Genomic DNA, 16,258 nt, shown 5'->3' with positions numbered 1-16,258 from the left:
AGTGCGCTGCGGCCCACGTGACGCCCCGCCTTCCGCGTCGCCGCTCGCTCCCGCCAGCCCGGGCTGACGTGGAGGGCCTCTGGCGGCGGCTGCGGCCGCCCGCGTCCGAGGCTCGCGGGCTGCGGGCCCGGGTGAGTGCGCACCTGGTGCGCGGCAGGGCTCCTGGATGTGTCACCTTATCGCACTGCATCCAAGATGAGCGGGGAGAGGGGCCCTCCACACCCCCTCCGTGGGCGTGTGGTGAGTGTGGTTGTGTGCGCGTCGCCCGCTTCGGTGCCCGCCGTGTGCCCGCGTGGGATGGGGGTGTGTGGCCGCTTTTGTCCTCCCGAGTGGGTGTGTCCCTTCTGGCTGGTGTCCTTCTGCAAGCATCTGCCCATGCTGGTGTCTGTGTGAGAGTGAGAGTAGTCTCTTTGTGTGCGCATCCCCTGGCCGCCCGCGCACCCTAGTCTGGAGAGTGGCACCGCAGCTCGGCGAGGGGTCCTCAGGCTCCTGCGCGCCGGCACGCGCCCGTGTGTCCCCTCCTCGCCCATTTGTGTCGGTGCGGACTCTCCCCAGTGACGGCGTGGGCGCCCCCGGCCGGTGTGGGTGGTTTCCTTTCTGTGTCACCGCCCCTCTCTGGGGCGTGCGAGTCCCCCTCGCGCGTGTTCGCACCTCCTGCAGGCGTGACCCCCCGCCTGCAGCATCGCCCGCCCGGGTGTGCGTTCTCGCGTGGCCCCTGGCGCGTGCCGCGCCTGGGTCCTGTTCAGTGCGTGATCCGTGTGTTTGTGGGTGTTCGTGAAAGTGCGTGCACGTCCTGTCCACTGTGTTTTGTGTTTCCTGCATCTGCGCCACCTGGTTTTGGGAGTAGCAGCGGAGTCCTGGCCAGCGCCTCCCATCCCCAAGCTGGGGAAACGCGAGCGGAAGTCAGCCCGGGGTTCCCAGCTCCCCGACGCCTCTGCGGAGCGTCCTCCACCCCCCAGCCCCCCACCCCCGAAGTTAATGGGGGGGAGGGGTGGGGGGACAGCAGCGGGTCTAGGCAGCTGCTGCGTAGTGTTGATGACGTCCGGTGTGGCCTGTCCAGCCAGCCTGTTCCTAAGGGGGGCCAGGGATCGGCACACGAGCCGAGGCGTGGGTGAATCTGGGCTGGTACCAGTGCGTGCCTTTTCCAGAGGTGCCCCAAAGCCCCTCAGTAGCAGACTTCTTCCAAAATTTGCACAATCAATACATTCTAGCCGACCCTGGCGTTCTCGGTAATACTTAGCGATTCGTACAGTGTTTTCTGGCGTTCACAAAAATTCTCCCTTTTGATTCTGCCCAACATCCTGGCTAGGGAAACAAAGCAGACGTTTCACAGATTTTACTGCTCCCCTGGGAGCAGTTTCCTCATAGTTACAGCTCTAGCTAGGACATTTATTACTTAAAGAATCTTGCATTTTATCTTAAGGGAAATGGGGTTTATTTCAGGGATACGCGGGGAAGGAAACTTCAAACCCATAGGCACCCAGCTGCTCCTCCTGAGCAGTGCTCTGCACCCTAGGGCTGCGTTTTGGTGTGTTACCTCCCTCTGTTCATTTGCTCAATTTTCTTATTCTTGCCCAATTTTCCTTTTTAATTTCTGGCTTATTAAATGTACACAGGGGGAGCTGACCAATCTGTGACTCAGATTTACAGATGTGGTAATTCCGCCACATTTAGTTCAGATTTTTTTTTTAAGATTTTATTTATTTATTTTTAGAGAGGGAAGGGAAGGAGAAAGAGAGAGAGAGAGAAACATCAATGTGCAGTTGCTGGGGGCCGTGGCCTGCAACCCAGGCATGTGCCCTGACTGGGAATCGAACCTGCGACACTTTGGTTCCTGGCCAATGCTCAATCCACTGAGCTACGCCAGCCAGGGCTTTTTTTTTTTTTTAAGAAATAAAATTGTAGACGTTGGCGGTGCTCTCAGACCCTGCCCCTCCTTCCCTAGAGATAGCCACCTCGTCTAGGCTGGTGTATATCATTCCTTTGCATCCATAAATGGTAATACGGTGTTGTGTTTTTAAACTTTAATGATATGAAGAAAATATGTCTTTTTGCAACTTGCTTTTTTTTTCAATCATCCTTACACTTTGAGATTTATAAACAAATAAATTGGAAAATTGTGTTGTCTTTCATTCTTTTTTTTTAAAAGATTTTATTTATCTATTTTTAGAGAGGGAAGGGAGGGATATATATATAGAGAGAGAGAGAAACATCAATGTGCGGTTGCTGGGGGTTATAGCCTGCAACCCAGGCATGTACCCTGACTGGGAATCAAACCTGTGACACTTTTGTTCGCAGCCCGAGCTCAATCCACTGCGCTACGCCAGCCAGATGATTCATTCATTTTAATTGCTGGTATAGAATACTATTGTATGAATATACCATTATTTACTTACCCATTTATCTATTGATGGATTCCGGTTGTTTCTGGTTTTTGACTCTAAAAACAAACCTGCAGTAAACATCTTTGTATTTGTCTGTACACAAATCTGGAAGCTTCTCCAGGAAATACACCCAGCAGTAGATTTGCAGGGTGGTATGATGTGTGCATCTTCAACTCAACCGAGTACCACAGAAGCTCTCAGAATGGTGGCGCTGATGTTCGACTCACTGGTATTGAGTAAGGACACGTCTTCTCGCCTCCTTGCTGACAGTTTATGGCATCAGACTCGAACATTTTGCCTTCTCTTTACTGACCAGCTTCCTTATAACTTTAGCTCGTGGCTAAATTTGGCTTCTGCCTTAGCCTGGCGTCAGTATGGGGGCTTCTGTCCTCTCACATCTGACTGGCTGAGTACCTCACTTGGGCCCCACGAGCTCAGTCCCACACATTTTGTACCTACTGTGTGTCAGTTCCTATGGTTGATGTAGAGGAAAGGTAGTACTTCCACATTATAAATACCTCTCTAGTGGCAGGTGGTGTGATTTAATTTTTTCACACGATGAGTTTTTAAAAATATTCTTTCTCTTTATGTAATGTAATTCATGATACATTCAAAATATTTGTAACCTATTTCAGTTGTGAAGCAAAACAATAAAAGGAACACCTATCGATCCACCACTCATTCCAAGAAACAAAATGACCAGTATTGAATGTGCTAACCCCCAGAGTGACTGCTTTCCTGAATTGTGTCATTCATTGCTTTTTAAAAATAACTTTATCAGATAATGTACACATCCCTTTACAGTGTATGGTTTCTTCTATCTTTGAGTTTTTGTTTTACAAGGGAATACAGTTCTTTTTTTTAAGATTTATTTATTTACTTTTAGAGAGAGAAGGGAGGGAGAGAGAGAGAAACATCAATGTGCGGTTGCTGGGGGCCGTGGCCTGCAACCCTGGCATGTGCCCTGGCTGGGAATTGAACCTGCAATACTTTGGTTCCCAGCCCATGCTCAATCCACTGAGCTCCGCCAGCCAGGGCTTGTCTTTGAGTTGGTTTTTTTAAAAAGGAATACTGCATACCATTTTCTGGGAATTGCTTATTTCACTCCATGTTATGTACCTAAGGGTCATTCATACTAAGAATAGATTTGTCGTTAATTTTCTTTGCTGTGTGATATTCCACGGGTGAATATAACATAGTGTATGCATTCTTCTGTCGATGGGCACTTTTTTAAAGGTTTTGCTGTTTATGAAGATTCTTGCACACATCTTTTGCAAGAATTTCTTGCACACATTTGCAAGAATTTCTCTAGTTTTCACACTGGGTGTATGACCCCCAGGGCAATGGTGACGCTTTTTCTAGGGAGTACTTAGGCACACGTGACATTAACGAATCAATTTATAGATAAGGTTCACGTGCACTCTCCTGAAATTGGTATTGCCCGAGGCCTCCCTCCCTCGAGTTCCAGTTAGCACTCTGCCTTAGATGAGGCACGCCGCTCACCCACGGGACTCTTCCGGGGGCATTGCCCCACGTGGGAAGACTGCCCCACGTGGGAAGATTGCCCCACGGAAAACAAGGGGATAAGTAAAAAAAAAACAGCGTTTAGGGTTAGGGAAAGCCTTTATCAGCCCAGGAATTTTCCATCTCAAGAACTGCATTCCAAAAAAACTTAACATTTTCTGTTTGACTGACAGCATGTATAGCTATTTTTATCGCTGTTATAATAATTACAGCAATTTAAACCAATGGTATGTCTCTTTTATTTTAAAATGTCACTGTGATACTCCGGAAATTCATCCTGCGCAATTATTAAAATGTAGGCGAAGATTTTTGAATATCATCTTGAAGTGCGAAGAGTATGTAATTTTTAAAAGCATTTTTGTGGTTTGCAATAGCACTGTGGTGATCTATTTGCTAGAAGTGGAATTGCAGAGTTACGGGCTATGAGTGTTCAACTTTACAAAATGATACCAAATTGTTTTCTGAAGTGGTTATACCAGCTTATATACTTTGGCCAGCAGTTTTGTCAAATTGTAAACTTCAACTAGCAGTGTTCATGAGCTCTGGTTGATCTACCTCTTCTCCAACACTTATCATCGCCAAACTTCTTACTGTTTGCCAATCAGACGGTGTGAAGTGATGGATCCCTGTGGTTTTAATTTGCATTTCGATTGTCAGTGAGTTTGAGTGTCTTCTCATATGTTTACAAACCTTGTTTTCCCTTTGTGAAACACTTGGCATATCTTTTACCCGTTTTACCATTGGGTTGACTTTTAAAGCTAAAACGGGAACACCGACCCTTTGTTGATTATATGCACTGCAAGTACCTCTGTGGCCCATTTTGTCACCGTGACGCATTCAGGGGAATAGAAGTTCTTAACTTGAATGTAATCTAATTGGAAACTTTCTCTAGCCCTGGGATTGCTTTCTTTTTAGAAGTTGTAAGATGATGCCTTTCACGTTTAAGTTCATAAACTGATTTTTGTGTACGGTCGTGAGGCAGTGGTGCACTTTCGTGCCCCCCCCCCCCCCGCCCCCGCAAGCGGCTGTCAGTTGTCCTCCTCGTCATCTGCCGAAATGCCCCTCTGGTCACCAGTGATCTGCTGAGCCACCTCTTTGACATGTTCACTCTCTCCACGCGTGGGTTTGTTTCTGGCTCACCTTTCCGTGCCACTCGTCCACTTGTCTGTCCCTGTTGATACCACTGCCATACTTATCATTGCTACAGCTTTACTGGACGTCTTGATGTCTGGGGGTGGGGGGTGGGGCGGCGGATTTGAGTCTCAGCTGTTCTTGGATCTTTGTTCTTGTTTTAAGAATCAGCTTGTCACGTGACATGAAAAACTCTGGGAATGAATTGGAATTCATTGAATCAATTTGGGGAGAATTGAAATCTTTAAGATTTTGAACCATCCTGTTTGAGAACGTGGTATGTATTTATTTGTATTTATTTAGGTTTTTTAATGTTTTTATTTAATAGAGTGTTGTAATTTTCTCCATATACATCTAACACTTTAAATGTGCATAATAATGTTTCTAGTAGTTTTGTTGCTATTATAAATGGTGTTTTTTAAAGATACTGTTTTCTATCGTTAGTAACTAGAAATTTAATGGATTTTTAAGTATCAATCTTTAACCATTCATTTGAACTCGTATTATTTCTAGTATATTTTCTGTAATTCCTTTGGGTTTCTATGTATTAAATTATATTATTTGCAAATAGTGACACCTTTGGTTCTTTAAATTTTCCCTTTAATTTCTTCCTTGTCTCAATATTCTGGCACACTTTCAGAGCTATGTTCAGTGGAAGTGATTATGGTTGTTCATTAGAGGTGACTAGAGTGGACATACATGTCTTGTGCCTAATTTTAAAGGGAATGCTTCTCCATTAAAACGAATATTTGTTTTAAGTTTTTGTACATACTCTATTAAGTTAGGGAGATCTTTGTGGTTTTGTCATATGGTTTCTTGCATCTGTTAAGAATATCTTGAGTTTTTTCTCCTTTAATCTGTTAAGTGTGATGGAAATCAATGAACACATTTTAAAATTCTTAATTCTTACATTCTTTCCTGAGATAAACACAAATTGATCTTGCTGAATTGTCCTTTTGCGAACTGCTGGACTGAGGTTGCTAATATATAACTTAGGTTTTTTGTATCTGTTTACAAATGAAATCACCTGTCAGTTTTCTTTATTGACTGTCTTGTCTGGTTTTGGTATTAAGGGTGCACGGGTCTTACACCAGTTAGAGAGTAGGTCCTCTTTTTCTGTTTCCTGGGCCAATTTGAATTAGAGTGGTTTGTTTTCTTGAAAGTTTGGTGGAACTTATCTGTAAGTGCTGATGTTTTCTTTGTGGAAGGATTGTAAATTGTTAATAATTTACTGGAAATTAGCAGTTGAATAGTAATAGGATTTAGGATTTTCTGTTTCTTTTAATCAATTTGGTAAGTTTTAGAAATTTGTTTTTTTAACAAAAATTTCAAGTTTATTGGCGTCAAGTTCATGTTATCTTAATTCCCTTTAAGTCTGTTTTATCTGTCATTATGTTCCCTTCTCTCATTTTGACTATTATTTTTGTGCGACTTCTCTCTTTTCTTTATTAGTCTTACCAAAAGTTTCTCTGTTTTATTAATTTTGGCAAAGGATTAATTTTTGGCTTTTGTATTATATATATATTTTTTAGTTAATTGATATATTTTTAATTTTCATCCTCTTTTGGGGTTTATTCTTATATTATTTTTCTAACTTAAATTGCATGCTTATTAATTTTTAGCCATTCCTTTTCCCAGTATAAGCATGTAAAGCTATGAACTTCTTCAAAGTTTATTTTTGCTTTATCTTATGGTTTAATTTAGCATTTTCATTAACTTTCAAATCCAAGTATTTTTAAAGTTTCCATTTTGATTTCTTCTTTTACATGTTTTTTAATGTTTTAAAATGTTTTTAAATTTTCAAATTTACCTACATTAATTTTTTTACTCATTTCTTAATTGTTGTAAGAGAATGTAATGTGTATTTTGTCTGTAAAAAATTCTTTTTTTTATTTTAGTTGTTCAACTACAGTTTTCTGCCTTTTATGTAAAACATTTTTTTGTTTGCCTTTGCTTTATGGTCTTCTACATCATGAATATAACTGTTTTGTGTGTGCTTCTGAAGAGATGGGTAGAGATGTAGTCTCTAATTGTTACATGTCCAGGAGGTCAAGCTTTAAGTTGTGTCATTCAGGCTGTCTTTATTACTTTTTGTTTGTTTCGCCTGTGATTAACTGAGAGAGACGTGTTGCGGTATCCTATTATTACCTTCTAACAGACTTCCTATAGTTCTAACATGTTTTTCTTTTTACATGTTTTGAGGCTATTTGATTAGATACACGCAAGCCTATTATTTTCCTAGGGGATTGAACTTCCTCTATTATGGTGTGATCCTTTCCATGCCTAATTTTGATTTTTGTCCTTAAGGTCTGTTTTGCCTAACCTACCTTTCTTTTGGTGATAATTTGCAAGGAATAGCCTTTTCCTTTATTTTGCTGTCACTTAAAAAAAATATCGTTGTGTTTTAGATGTCTCTTATAAAGAACATATCACTGGATTTTTCTTTTAATTGACTCAGACAATTTATGTCTTTTATTTGTTTATTTTTTTCAATCCTCATTCGAGGATATGTTCTATTGATTTTAGAGAGAGAGGAAGGGGGAGAAGGAGAGTGACAGAGAGAGAGAAATAGGAGAAACATCGATGCTTCCCGTAGGCAAAGGCACCCTGACCAGGTATGGAACCCACAGTCTCCTGGACGGGGATCACACCCACAGCCTTTTCGTGTCCAGGGGCAATGCTCCGACCCACTGAGCCACCTGGCCAGGGCTGTTGGGTATTTTTAAGAAATTAGTTCAGGTCTCTTGGTGGTCAGCTCAGTTTTTATCTAAAATTACTTTTATTCTTGCTCCTGAGTGAGGCATAATTTTGAGGGGTATACAGTTCTAGGTTGATAGTTTGTTCTCTGCCTGCATAGTGAAGATATTTTATACATGAAGTCTGCTGCCAGTTTTACTTACACTTCTTTGAAGATAACATTCCTTTTCTTTTCTTTTGGCTTCTGTCTTTGATGTTATGACCTTTCACCTATAGGACTAGGTGGTGATAACTTTCTCTTTATCTTCTTTTGGATGCCCACGTTTCCCGGGTCTGATTTTATCTTTGTTGGTATGTAGAAGAACTTAGCCCTGTGCTCTTTAAATATTGTCTCTTTTGATTTTACCTGTTCTCTCCTTCTGGAAATTTAGCTGGATATACAGCAACGTATATGTATTAGACTGTTGGGAGATCACTTTTTATCTTTCATATATTTATTTCCTTGTCTTTTTACCAGAATTTACAATGCTGGGTAATTATATTATGTACATCTTCTAGCTCTTATATATGTCTTCAGCTGTGACTAATTTTCTCCTTAACCTATCTATTTTTCTTTTACTTTTAGCAACTATATTTTAAATTTCAAAAAGTTTCACCTAGTTGTTTTGAAGGTATATATGCCCATTTTTTATAGTCTAATGTTGCTTGTTCAGTCTTTTGAATGCATTAGTATTCTGTAGACTGCATCTGGTAATCCCAATGTCTACTGTACTTAGGAGTCTAAATGTATTGCTTGTTTTTCATCTGTTGTGTCTCCCTTATGGTGAATTAGCAGCTCCTGTGCTCGGTGATCCTTGTTATGAAGTCCTATTGGGTCTTTCTCTGGGAGCCCTGAGAGTCTGCTGGGGGGTGCGTTTCTTCTGATGGGGTTTGTGTCCGTTCTGGCAGAAGCCAGGGACTTGCATCAGCTCTGGCTGGAGGAGAGGAGTTCCCGTGGGACCACTTTCATTCAGCTCCCTCACTTTGTTTCTGGTCCAGGGCTCAGCGCCCTCACCCAGCTGCGGCTCTTGGCATTACTATGCTCTTGACTTCCAGGTTTCGTTCTGGCAAGGGGTCTGCTGCTTTTGTGGGGAGAGGGTGGCTCTCACTGTTCCGTATTTCTCTGAACTCTGCAAAATTTAAAAAATTTTAAATCTAGGACCCACTTTTTATTTGCACTGGTAGAGTCTCCCCATTAGTTCATCATCACTGATAGGATTAGAAGTCATTTACTTTAATATTTAATTTTACTAGTATATTTTAGTTTGTATTAGAAAAAGACTTCTGTCCTACCAAAGGTAAGATTTCTTGGTGATATCAAACTTTCTCTTAAAACAAGTTTACATCTAAGCTAAAAGTTGAGTTATCTAAGGAAAGGTATAAACTAGCAGTACAGGTGGCAAGTGGATTTGGCAGAGTTTTCTTCGGGGAATGTGAGTACAGAATTTGGGAAACACTGAGCTAGGGAATCAAGGTAGGTAGGGGGCACAGTGTACCCTCTGGACCCAGATGAGTGAACAGTGTGAAAACCGCTGGCAGAGGACATGGGCAGGGTGCTGTGGGCTTGCAGAGAAGAGGTTTCTGCAGAAGTAAACCTGGTCAGCAAGGAGATCGGGAGGTGCTTCCTGGGATCCGACACTAAGGGCAGCAGACGTTAGGTGGCTGCGGAATGAGGTTTGTTCGGGAATGCGGGCAGTTGAGCGAGGTTGGTTTGTAAGGTGACTGTCGCGGAGTGACTGGAAGCAGGAGCAGGACCAGGATCTCAGAAGACCTGTGCCGTAGTAGGGAGTTTAGACTTCATTCCGAAGACAAAGAGAAGCTGTTGAATGATTTTAAGCAGTAAAATGTTGTATCAGAGTTTTAGAGGATGCCAAGGTTGAAGGCACTTCAACCAGTCACCAGTTAAGAGACTCACTTGTTAGTTTAGTTCAGAGAAGGAGGATGGTGCCACAGCTGAGGTAGTGGCCCTGGGCATGAAGACGTGTGTGTGTGCTAATTTCAGATCTCTTAGAGGAGTAGAAATGACAAGACTTCGTGGTCATTTGGGTAGAACTGTAAACCCCAGGTTCCTGAGCTGTTAAGTTTGTTTTTGTACCTGCCGAGTCTGAGAGGCCAGTGAGACATGTTGGTTAAACTCAGCAGCATTTGACAAGGTCTGGAAGTCATGAGATGGGACCCAGCCTGGAGAGATTTGAAAGTCTTGAGCATTTGGACATTTCAGCCATGGGGTGATGTCATGTAGTATGACGTAATCTAAAGTGGCTTATGGATAAACACAGTGTTTTGGATAGTTAGGAATTTAATGTGTATGAAAGACGTAAGTTGTGCATCAAACCTATGGCATCATGGATATTAATCACTTAGGTCAAGTGAGTCCAATAAAAGAGAAATATCAAATAAATATCAGGGAAATAAAAATCCATGTGATATGTGAAATGGCGAAAACCATGGTGCAGCCGTGAAATGATGGAAGTTCAGGGAGTGCAGTTTTCAGCCACGGGGGTGGCGGGTGAGATCACCCGCGGACAGAGTAAGCGTGCAAGCAGAGAGCTGACGCTGGGGTGGCGGGGAGTGGATGAGAAGAGCCCATGGAGACGGAGGAAGCGCAGCCAGGAGGACAGGCGGAGAACCAGAAGATGGTCTCCGGAGTCCAGATGAAGAGTTCTGGAAAGGACGGAGTGGTCAGCAGTGTCAAGGAAGTTGTGAGCTGAAAGGTGCCCTTTGGACTTAGCAGCTAAGGTCGACCATTTATCTGGAGGCATCCAAACAATGGATTTCAAAAATCTAGTCAATGTTTATAGAAGTTCCTGTATGCCATGCACTCTTCTAAGCACTTTAAACGTGTTGACTGATTCATCAGGTAGGTACGCTGCTGTCTTCACTTGACACCCGAGGAAACCGACTTGCAGAGAGGTTACATAACTTGCCCAAGATCACACGCGCAGGGAACGGGAGAGCCAGGGTTCACGCCTGCGCAGCCAGGTTCCAGAGTCCGTGCTCCTAGCCACCATGGCACACCGCTGGTGAAAGCAACATAGAAAATAAAAATTACACCGATGTGTCATTACAGTGTAGTTGGTGCGGGCTGCGGTCCTGCTGAGACCTGCCAGGCGGCCATGTCACGCTGGCTGAGTCTGCCGATGTGAGCCCATGAACTATATTGTAGTCCATGCCGTGGTGTGGTGTGTGGGCTGTGACAGACGGTTCTTGGCTCTTTCTGCATTTACACACAAAAAATGTTTGGAAGACACGAGTTTAAAAGTGTATGTATTTCCCAGAATAGTGTATGTCCCATGTTATGTGCCATACTTTAGATGCGAAACAGGCTTTTTACTTTTTCTAGTCTTTGTTCACCTTTGCGGTTACATTCTAAACTCGGGAAATACTGTTCGTCTAGAGTAGGCCAGGTTGCAGACATTATATGCAAGCAGTCTGTTGCAGAATGTCACTAATCACTTTCTTGGAAGTGGGAGCCAGGTTGTAGGAGCCAGCAAATGAGAAGGGGGCATCCGAGCGGGAGAAAGGGGAAGAAGAGTTCTTGGCGGAGGTCGGAGGTCGAAGAGTGCCTGTGGTCGAAGGCGGCAGGCTGGAGCTCTAGTGACTCTTGGTCGTGGTCAGAGGAGCTCGTCAGTTCGATCTGTGGGCGGTGACCAGAGGCACGGCCTTGGGAAGGAAGAGCCGAGGAGAGGCGGGCGGTGAAGTTCATTTTAGTGGAGGAGGAAGTCAAACTGCAAAGCTCGGGTCCTGAAGGGGTGGCGGCCTCCTTGGGCCTCCACGTGTCTGGGATGGTGGTGGATTTTGGAGGCCAGGGGAGCTCTCTGAACTAGTTGTCAATGTTCTTTTTTTAAAACATTTTATTTTATTTTTCATCATCAGTGTTCTTAAACACGACAACAACCGAGAGGCGATGAGGTGGCGCTGGGAAGGAATAGCAGGCGTAGTGAAACACAGTGTTCGCGAGGAGAGGCTTTGGAATCAGGGGACCTGAGTGTGGATCCTTCCTCGCTTGCTGACCTTGCACAAATTATCTAATTTTACCAAGCATGTTTCTTACCTGCACAGTGGAGATGATGGTGATTGAACCTGAGAAAACTTGCTGTGAGGATCAAAGTAATGCATGTGAGATGCTTGGAACAACGTGTAACAAATAGGACAGACAGTTTGGTAGGAAGAGTGTTATTCTTTACTATCGTAAGGGCTCCATGCAGCAAATTGGATATGATAAGAAGGATGAATTAAAGAAACTGATTTCTGTTTCAAGAACTGATAGTGGTCCTGCTTAGGAAAACAGAAAGCTGGTTTGTCCTAACAATAGTGAGATACTAGTGGTGAAGCAAAAAGGTATTAAAAAGCAGCGTTAATGATGGTGCTGATGATAATAGGAAAAGAAATCCATGACTTGTGCAAGAGTAATAAAATGCTGCATTTTCCAGGGGCGTTTAGGTTGTGTAGCTTTTCTTTGATAGCTATAAATCTCATGGAACTTTCTTCAGGGGGAAAAATACACCTTAATATGAAACTCCAGCCCTAAGTCCCCTTTTCCCCCGCTGGAATAATTATTTTTAAAACGTGGCTGTTGATAACGTGAGGGTTTCTGCTCACCTTTGCGGTCTAGCCGTGCCGGCTGCTGCAGTCGGGAGAGGGCTGGAGCAACAACTGTCAGGAAGGGGGGGGCAGGCCTGGATGCGGTTGTGGGGGATGGACAGACGGACAGACTCCCCCGGCACCACATCCGCTGTGTCCCCTGCCACAGGCGGGAACACACCGAGGGATGGACAGGAGAGTGTGAGCGGCTGATAGGAAACTCTTTTTCAGCGGAGTCAGGATTTAGTTCCAGCCAGGAGGCTGAGAATGTAGCCGTCTGCATGTGATGAAGTAAAGTGATTCATAGGACGGAGTAAAAGCAGATGGCGTATGAGGGACAGCCGTGGAGAGATGCCTTGTTCATTCAGCAAACACTTATTTGAGGGTTTATCATGTGCTGGGCACATGCAAAGATGAATAAGGTATCCTCAGTTATCCTCCATCTCAAGGAGACGTGTAAACGGATGAATTCAGAGTAGAGATGGTGACTCTTTGAATTCGAGGAAAAGAAGAAAATAGGTTAAACGGACACTGGAAGAGAGTCAGGGCTGAAGAATTGCAGAGCAAAACCAAGAATCTTTCAGAGAGTTCGGTGTTCTTATTGGAACCTTGGGGCGTACATTCCAAGTGTTTTTCTACAAATGCTGTAGAAACCAGAAAAACTGCTTCTCCTCCCTGTGATGATGTGGCCCCTGATTCGGGTTTCTGTTGCTCCTTAAGCCGGTGCACCATGGACAGTTTCGCCCTGGAGGAGCTCGCTGACGAAGATGGCGCCTGGGCCGAAGACGGCCCTTTTGGAGACGATCACGACTTTGCTCCTGAGTTTATGTCCAATGACTATGTTCGCGTGACTCAGCTTTACTGTGGTGCTGTGGTGAGTAGATCAGTTACCACTGTTTTTAACATTCTGTCTGAAGGTATTTTAAAAATTGAGATATAATTGACATACAACATTATATGGCTTCAGGTGTACAACATGACTCAACAACATAGCTACATGTGTGAAATCACCACGCTAAGTCTAGTGAACATCCAGCATCACACAGAGTTACAATTGTTTTTTCCCTTGTGATGAGAATTTGAGATTTACCTCTTAAGGATTTTTGATTCAGAGCTGTCGAGTGGAGGGGTTTTGTGCCGTGTGGGGTTTCACAGGGAGGGAGGTGTACATGCTTTGGGAGAGGTGGTTTCGGAAGGGAAAGGAAAGCAGCCGTCGGCAAGTGCGGCGCCCGGGGGAGGACTGAGGCCGAGATGCCTCTGCCCGGGGCGAGGACAGCTCTGGGCAGCACCGGGGAGGAGGCTGGGAGACCCACCGGTTGAAGATGCTGTCTCTAAAGTGTGTAAATGGATGTGCACTGAAATTTCCAGTTTAGGGCCAATAATTCTTACATTAAAAATCAAGAACTGTACTTTTGCATCTTATCAGATACAACTCAAAAGATGTCTTTCTTCTTTGTTTTTAGGGTAGGCAATATAAAGATTACGCCAAAAGTGAGAGAAACTTAGGTGAGTATGGTGTTATTTTAACTCCAGTTTGTTACAAGACTCTCAAGGGAAGTTCATCCTTTCGCATGAACGTAACAGACTTAATGTAGCTCTCACTGTTGTTTTTGGTTAGAAATCAGGACCTCTCTTTGTTAAAATAGAGTTTTAGCTAACGTTTAAATATGCTTAACATCTAACAGGTTAAAATATTTTATCCATTCATTTCGTACCTTTCCATAACTATTTTTGCTTTTCCCCTATTAACACTATTGATTCATTCCAAAATGAGGCACAAAATACTAACCAAAAAATTTTTTTTAATTAAGAATTAGACATCTGCAATATTTGGTGCAGTAAACCAGTTCCTGTCCTGTACGATTACTGTGACACCATCAAAATACACATCTTCTGGCCGCTGCTGTTTCAGCATCAGCACACCTCTGTCATTTCACGGCTGTACCCCTGTGTGGAGACGGGGTACGTCACCATGTTACTCACTTTGCATGAACAGTGGTGAGCACGGTGCCCAGCACTGAGGGACGCCCGGTACAGCGGAAGGCTGTGTCTCATGCCGGCATGCTACTCAGTTTGACTCGCGTCTGATAGAGTGGAAAAAGTTATTATACTTGGGATTTGCGTATGAATGAATAATCGTGATAACATTATATATAATGAATAAAATTCTGAAGGGCATTAGATGGTGAATTTGAAACTGGATAAGGACAAATCAATATGCATGTTTATAAATATCAGCACTGTATGCGAGAGGAAAAGGTATAGTGTTTTATCCTCTTAGTAAACAACGTATTGTTACCTGGAATGAAGAAACAGAGAACGTAAAGCTGTAACGTGCAGTTAAGTATAAAGTTTAATGAGTTTTTACGTATGAGTACCTAATCTTTTTAAAAAGTAAATTTGTTTTTAAGCAATTTTCGTGCTTCTGAGATAAGTTTGAAGCAATTACAACGTCTTGAGTTGATGGAAGATATTGTGGATTTGGCGAAGAAAGTTGTGGTAAGTAGTAGGATGTGGCCTTTTCCTCCTCTGTTTAAAGAATACAAGTACTTATATGGTGTCAGGCCCACGTTACTAATTTACAGTGATTAACAGGTTTTAGTTTTGGTTAACCTACGATTATTCTGCTGTTCATGAGTTTGTGTGATGTATTTGAGAGGTCAGGAAAACATTTCTTCACTGAGAACCATTTGATAATTTCTCTTACTTCAGTTGATTATGGAGCCAAGAGTTTTTCTTGGTATTACTCTGATTATAAACTTAAAATTTAGAAAGGGCACTTAATGTTTATTTCTTGCTGGTCATCCTTTGCAGTAACTTATATCAGCCAATGTGTTTTTATTTAAAAATCTAGGTGTAATTAACTTTGAAATGCATACATCTAGAAGTTACACTAAATCATTTTATCATTAGAACTCAATGTAAGACTATTTCTGAATTCTTGTTTTAGGGTCCTTAAGAGGTAAGTTAAGCATGATACAGTATGTGAGAAGTGGATTACTCTGTATATATGGATTCCTAAAATGTAGTATTTTGTTGTGCATTGGGAAATTCACGTATAATTGACTGAAAAAGGAAAAAATGTGTTTTATACTTCTTTTTACAGAATGACTCATTCTTTATTGGAGGCTTACTGAGAATTGGTTATAAAATAGAAAACGTAAGTGTTAAACCCAGGAATCCAGCGTAGTCTCTGTCAGTAAATGGCAGTTGCCGCACTGCTCATTGCCCATGTCTGGGTCCACAGAGTCAACTTTTTTAAAAAGATTTAAAAAATATATTTATTTTTAAAGAGAGAGAGAGAAACATAGATGTGCGAGACATACAGTGATTGGCTGGCTCTCACATACCCCCAACTGGGGACCTGGCCTGCAACCCTGGCACGTGCCCTGACTGGGGATCGAACCGGTGACCCTCTAGTTCACAGGCTGGTATTCAATCCACTGAGCCACACTAGTCAGGGCTCAGTGTTTCATGTGTAGCACCTAGTATAATTTTGAGCCTCTTTTACAAGTTGATCCTTTTTTTCTCTTTTAGATTATTTACCTGACATGTTCTCACAAGTGAAGTGGTTAGGTCCCTAACGTGAACATGTTTTGCTGTATAATTACTAGAAAACCTTCATGCAATGATAGCCCAATTTTTAATGCTGTCGGTAACATACACATCTACGTATTTCCCTTAAGCCTGCCATCAGCATTGATAACTCCACCGTTTAATTCCTGAGGTCACTTCAGACCCTGGAGGTGTGAATGACGGTTCTGGGAAGGTCATGGCACCGAGTGCTCATCTGCACAGGCACATGTTTACCTCTTCCTCCGTCTGCCACGGACCGTTTAAAATGCAGAATTCCTTGGGCGAACCTTAATGTACACCCTTAACCTCGAGGTCAGGACGCA

At 43.0% G+C, this 16,258-nt stretch overlaps 1 protein-coding gene across 5 annotated transcripts in view; it reads left to right on the top strand.

Annotated features, from left to right (window-relative positions):
• The first annotated feature begins 44 nt into the window (after positions 1–44).
• Positions 45–16,258, top strand: part of TTC3 (tetratricopeptide repeat domain 3) — a 110,527-nt gene continuing 94,313 nt past the window's right edge. For 2 of the 5 annotated variants that reach the window (XM_045852416.1, XM_045852412.1), the window contains exons 1-7: positions 50–240; positions 5,205–5,316; positions 13,080–13,233; positions 13,823–13,865; positions 14,171–14,321; positions 14,771–14,858; positions 15,466–15,519. In XM_045852416.1, the coding sequence (XP_045708372.1) occupies positions 13,090–13,233; positions 13,823–13,865; positions 14,171–14,321; positions 14,771–14,858; positions 15,466–15,519 (480 nt within the window). In that variant the 5' untranslated portion in view covers positions 50–240; positions 5,205–5,316; positions 13,080–13,089. Of the gene's footprint in view, positions 241–5,204; positions 5,317–13,079; positions 13,234–13,822; positions 13,866–14,170; positions 14,322–14,770; positions 14,859–15,465; positions 15,520–16,258 lie in introns of all 5 variants that reach the window. The other 3 variants (XM_045852414.1, XM_045852415.1, XM_045852413.1) reach the window with 3 other exon arrangements.

The sequence above is a fragment of the Phyllostomus hastatus genome, unplaced genomic scaffold (genome assembly GCF_019186645.2).
Source record: "Phyllostomus hastatus isolate PE091 unplaced genomic scaffold, TTU_PhHast_1.1 phas_contig_948, whole genome shotgun sequence".
Taxonomy (NCBI): domain Eukaryota; kingdom Metazoa; phylum Chordata; class Mammalia; order Chiroptera; family Phyllostomidae; genus Phyllostomus; species Phyllostomus hastatus.
This window is presented reverse-complemented; position numbering and strand designations above follow the sequence as displayed.